Source organism: Miscanthus floridulus, chromosome 2, assembly GCF_019320115.1.
Source record: "Miscanthus floridulus cultivar M001 chromosome 2, ASM1932011v1, whole genome shotgun sequence".
NCBI classification, from domain to species: Eukaryota; Viridiplantae; Streptophyta; class Magnoliopsida; order Poales; family Poaceae; genus Miscanthus; species Miscanthus floridulus.
The window spans coordinates 32,642,723-32,648,670 of record NC_089581.1 but is presented as its reverse complement, the minus strand read 5'-3'; the positions used below and the strand labels follow the sequence as shown (position 1 = coordinate 32,648,670).

The window sequence follows — 5,948 nt, the reverse complement described above, 5'->3', positions numbered from 1 at the left end:
TATCAACATTATGCATCCCTCTTAATAGTACGACATACCTATTAAACTCAAGATTAAAGGAAAAACAAATTTATACCGCTTGAGTTGACCTCTTTTGAATTAATGCCATCTCTTTCAATCTTCATCAAGTAAGGGTGCCAACATGTTGATATTGATCTTGTCAGTTGAGCATAGCCATCTTGAGCACATGACTTGATTCCATTCATCAAATATGAACAACTCCAAATGCATCAAGTCACTTCAAACACTTTGTCCAATATAGATTTGATCCTCCACATCAATATGACCATCGTAGCTTGATTAGTACCTCAACTAAATGCAAGTACTCCCTTCTTCACCCTAGCTAGGTTCTTCGGCCGCCAAGCCATCGCTTGCCCTTCACCCTTGCTTAGTACCTCGAAGCCTTTCCTTGCTATCTTCACCATCTCAAGCCATCAAGTCACATCTTGTGTTGAATCAACCATTCATTTGTATTGTTATCTTTTTCATTTCAATTTAGCAAGCTTCAAATATGAGACCATTCCATATGCAATCCCTCATGTCTCATTAATTAATTCTTACGAGCTTGCTTTCACATAGAACATGGAAATCCCACAATAAATAAGCATTTGCATGAATTCCATTTGCATTGTTGTCTTCTGCTTGAACTATATTATTTTATAAAACAACGCATCATTTTGGCTTTCATTAAGTACCTGTGAGATAACCTATTACATGTCCACACTTAGCAAACGGGTTAGACCTTTAATCACGTTGTCATTCAACCATCCAAAACCCACTAAAGGGCTAGATGCACTTTCAACTCCTCTATCTAAAGGACCTCTATAATGTGTTGAACACCCTATGCATTATCTTCTTTGTTCTCCTAGGCTCCTCACATCCCTAGGCTAAATCCTCTTTGACCTAACGGCTTGAAATCTTAAATCCAGTTTTTTAGATAATAATGGAACTAGCTTCCAGTCTCTACCATCCGAAGATCTTAAATCGACACATCACCATAGGAAAAGTGATAGATATGGTATCTCTATTCACTTAAAGAGGACAACGAGTAGGGTAATAAATTAAAAGGCTATACCTATAAGCATATAAATATTTGCTTGTGGTGACGGAAAGTAAGTGTGATGAGAAACAAAAAGCATATGGAGTTCTGTTTCATGCTTTCTCACTTGTGCAAGGTGTAGTGAATAGGGCAAATGTCATTTCAAGCACCAGACAATAACGAAAGATAATTCTTGTTCTTGTATGGACACACAAACAAAACTCAAAGCAACCAAAATAGAATCTTTCTATGAAGCGCTTAGCTAAACTGATATGTAATTGAGGGCAAAGTAAGTAACTTGATAAGAGAGCACAATGGGTATGTCGATGATGCCCCAGCTGTGAACCGTTAGTAAACAAAGATAATTTGTCCATGGACATTTCGAGCTTGCTTGGTTGAACATCAATCTTTTGCCATGCCAATTTTAAGACAAGCCAAAATATGGGTATATAAATATTAGGGCAAGCCAATATCTAGGTAAGGCAACCAAGGTTGGTCTTGGTTTGCTACCAGCAAGAGAAAAAACGTTGTCTTGCCAAAATTTTGGAAAGAATTGCCAATGTTTTGGCATCAAACCAATTGCATGCCAAATCTTTTGAACTTGCCCATGTTTTGGCTTGGCAAAAACCGGCTTGCAACCAAGCAGGCCCTTCAACCACCACTTGCATGTTCCTCTGCACAAACCCACAAGGGTTTATCAATCTTCCATCTACCGTGAAAGATACATGCTCTGATCACACACGTTGAGTTAATCCTAAGATGAAGATCAATATGTATAAGAGAGAAATTGCTTCCCCTGTCGCCAAAAAAAATACTCCCTCTGTCATATAATGAGTGTCATTCTTGCTTCCTACGAAGTCAAATATTTTAAACTTTGACCAAATATATAAGCAAATATTAATATTTATGGTATATAATTATCATCATTAGATGAATCGCTAAAATATTTTCATATTAAATCAATTCAGAGATACAAATATTGTTAATATTTGACAGATTTGTTCCAAGTCAAAATATGAAATTTGACCAAATTTATATAAAATGTATTAATATTTATGACACCAAGCGAGTAAACTACAAAATTATGCTTCATGATGGATAATAAATATTGAGCTTTTGTAAACGTAAATTCAAGATATATTTCACTTAGAACAAAACTTTGAAAACATACTTCTGATAGGAACCGGGTCATTCCTCTATCTAAAGGACCTCTATAATGTGTTGAACACCCTACGCATTATCTTCTTTGTTCTCCCAGGCTCCTCACATCCCTGGGCTAAATCCTCTTAGCTTCCGGTCTCTACCATCCGAAGATCTTAAATCGACACATCACCATAGGAAAAGTTATAACATATCAATTCTCAATAGAGGGAAAAAGAATCGATATAACTTGTTTTTGCAGATTAATTATAACAAAGTAAATTACTCATAAGCACACGCACACATTCATGTGGGTAATTTGTTCATATTATGCGGCAATATCCTTATCATTTTTCCTACTTGCATTGCACTGCTCCTTTAGGTGTCATTATTATAGAGAAGGAAATACACTATATAGTTATTATTTGAATTTCGCAATACCACTAGGAAAAAAATAATCCATGACAGTTTCTGTGTAAACCAGCAGTGAAAATGCCGGTGGTGAAGACAGCTTCTGTGGTAGTGAAACAAAGTCAGCGCATGTAATCTGTTGGCTTGCTGTCATGCTTGCAGCTACCAGCTATGATGTTCATGCGCACATCTGTTCTTAGCCCTGGTTTAGTTCCACCCCAATATTCCAAAAAGTGCTACAGTACCTGTCACATCGAATGTTTGCGGCCCGTACATGGAGCATTAAATGTAGACGAAAAAAAACTAATTGTACAGTTTGGTGGGAAATTACGAGACGAACGTTTTGCGCCTAATTAATCCATGTTTGAACACTATTTGCCAAATAAAAACGAACGTGCTACAGTAGCCCCAAATTCCAACTTCCTGGAGCTAAACACAGCCTTACTAAACACAATCACCGCAAACAATGCTCGCACGACCCATGGGAACCATTTTATTCGTATGCTTCAGAAAAATGCCATTTTATCCGAATGGTTGGTTAAGTATATAACCATATATCCATGATAGCCTCAGCAACAGTATGTTATGCATCCCGAAGCATTATTATTTATTAACTTGCAAAAAGGGAGAGGAAAAAAACAGAGCATGGTGGATGCAAAGTAGTGGAAGAGCATGGGGCCCTCGCCTTTGTCCCGGAACGGCCAATACCGTCTCCTCTCTCCCCCTCGCCCCACCCAGCCCAGCCTACAAATACCGAACCACCCCAGCTTGTGTTGTGCAACAACAGCAGCCCAGACATCTACTAGCTCCAGAGTCAGGACTACTAGCCAAGACCACACAAGTTCCAACACCAAGTGCTTCCAAATTCCGAGCTTCTCGTTGCGGCGCTGCAGTGTGCATGCTCTGCCCGCTTCTGTGATCTGAGGTAAGAAGCCTGACACGCCCGTTAAGTTAGTCGGTTACTCAAGACTCTTTGCAACAAGCGGCAGTCATCTATCTGTTGCTCACGTCTCTTTACGATCGTGCCTCTTCACAGGGAGCAAGCGCGACTGCCACTTCACATCTTTCCCCAGGCGGCGAAGATGTCGGTGGCGGTGTGCCGTGGCCCAGCTGTTCCGTCCTTCGAGGCGCCCTGCTGGCTGCGCCCTGTCGAGCCGTACAAGCAGCCGGAGGTCGTCGTCGACGACCGGCCTGCGCAGGTGGACATATGGAACGCCATCCAGGCCGACGTCGACGCCGGCGCTGAGAAGGCGTCCAAGCCGTACGTGCACCCGCTCGTGCGCCGGTCGTCGAGCCTGATGAGCCAGAAGAGCCTCGAGGTATGCACGGAGAGCCTCGGCAACGAGACCGGCTCCGGCGACTTCACGTCGTCCCTGGACATGGCCAGCCTATTCGACTCGCCGCTGCCGTCGGCGGCGGCTGCCGCAGCACCGGAGGAGTCCTTCTGGCAGCACGACGCGGCTCGCTGCTGCGAGGAGGAGCAGTGGGAAAGCAAGGATCTCGCGGCGGTGAACTACCACTGCTCGGCCGGGACGCTGTCACTGCGCCGCTCGTTCCCGCCGCCGCTGCCGTCCATGTCGCGCAGCGACGGGCCGTGCCTGCAGATGCGCCCGCGCCGTCAGGACGGGCGCCTCGTGGTCGAGGCCGTGGCGGTGAGGCCGCGCGGGTACCTCCACGCGAGGCGCCAGGGCGGACGCCTCCGCCTCTCCTTCGTCGAGTGCTCTGCTCGCGACCAGAGCGCGAGCAAGATCACCGAGGCCGCGGCAGAGGCGCCGTACTTCCGCACCGTGGAGCTCAGGAACGTGCAGGAGGAAGAGGCGGCCGTGGAAATGGAGGACGACGACGAGGTGATGGAGGAAGAGGAGGAGGTTGAGGTGGTGGACAGGGGCACCGTCGTCGAGGTCAGTGTGAGCACGCAGCCGCAGACGCACACCGCGGCCAAGGTGCACCGCTCGACGCTCGTAATCAACAAGTTCGTCGGCAGCACGCCGGTGTCCGTTCTTGACCAACCCCGGTGCAACGCCGACACGACACAGCCCGAGGCGGACACTTGCGACGAGACGGTGGCGGCACAGTCACCACGCCCGACCCTGCGCCGGGTGCCGTCGTCCACTACGACGCTGGCGGCCGCGGTCGCCGTGGCCTCGACGGGGACCGACGACGTCCCGGCGGCTCCGGAAGACGACGACGAGTGCGGCGGCCTGCATCTCTCCGGCGCCTACGCCGCGGCCGAGACCAAGCAGCTGCTGCTGTCGTTCACGTCGCGGAGGGGGGACAAGCAGGACCTGCTGCAGAGCGTGCGCCGGTGCCGGCAGCTGCGGCAGAAGAAGCTCTTCATCCTGGAGCCCTACTGCATTGCCACCTCCTGAACAACAAAACCATCCATCACAGCCACACTACACAGCTGCGCGCGATGAATGCGAGAGTTCGGTCGCGTCGCCATTGCTAGCCTTAAATTAATCACTAGCAAATCAAGCACGGTCGTGATTAGCCGATTATAATAACCCTTGTCAGTCGTCCGTCGTCGTCACACACACAGTGGCTGCTGCATACTGGGCATCGTTACTTTTTTTTTTTTTGCGACACATCTTTCCCATGTGTTGCTTGGTGTTTCCCTTTTTGACTGCGCGTGCATCGGCTAGCAGTCGCCATTTGGTCCCTTGCAGTGCAGCTGTAGTTGTTGTTGCTCTAGTAGTTTGCCCCCCGCCCCCCCAGTGTGATTTGAGTAAGTAATTTATCAATGAATTAGCAGATTTGCTGTTGTGAATCTACGATCTACTTACTACTGTATTTGGATGAGGCGTCCATCAGAGAGATTGCCATTTTCAGACTCATGGTTCGATTTCTACTGGTTTCCACCGAATCTTTGTGGACTTGTGGTGATGATGATGGATTCCTGCATTACGCCTACTCTACTACTTATGTGTTATATCCTGGAGAAGACGTACGTGCGTACCGAACAATTGTCGAAATGGGAGAAGGGATGGAGATAAAAAGTAGTGCTACTATACAGTATAGCGTGTCTTGCTGCTTTGGGTAACCCTAGATCGATCACGGAGAGTGGATAGACAGATATACGTGACGTTAAAGTATTCATGCATCATACCAAAACGCACCGTGCTTTCTTACACGAGCGGCCATATTTTCTCTCTCGTATACAAAAAAAAAAACTAAATCACGTAAACATTCCAGTTTCTTTTTAGGGCAAGTCCCAATGACTATTGTTTAAGCATGCGGAACAACTTTATTCTACGACCAACCGTCCTATTCCATTGGATTAACATTCAATTTATATATATATATATATATATATATATATATATATATATATATATATATATATATATATATGGTCTAA

The 5,948-nt window shown here is 46.0% G+C and overlaps 1 protein-coding gene across 1 annotated transcript; it reads left to right on the top strand.

The window, feature by feature from the left end:
* Positions 1-3,361: 3,361 nt before the first annotated feature.
* On the top strand, positions 3,362-5,357 carry LOC136538373 (protein FAF-like, chloroplastic). Its single transcript, XM_066530351.1, has 2 exons — positions 3,362-3,515; positions 3,627-5,357. Exon 2 carries the CDS (start codon positions 3,673-3,675, stop codon positions 4,957-4,959), a length of 1,287 nt encoding a protein of 428 aa, XP_066386448.1. The 5' UTR covers positions 3,362-3,515; positions 3,627-3,672; the 3' UTR covers positions 4,960-5,357.
* Positions 5,358-5,948: the final 591 nt, after the last annotated feature.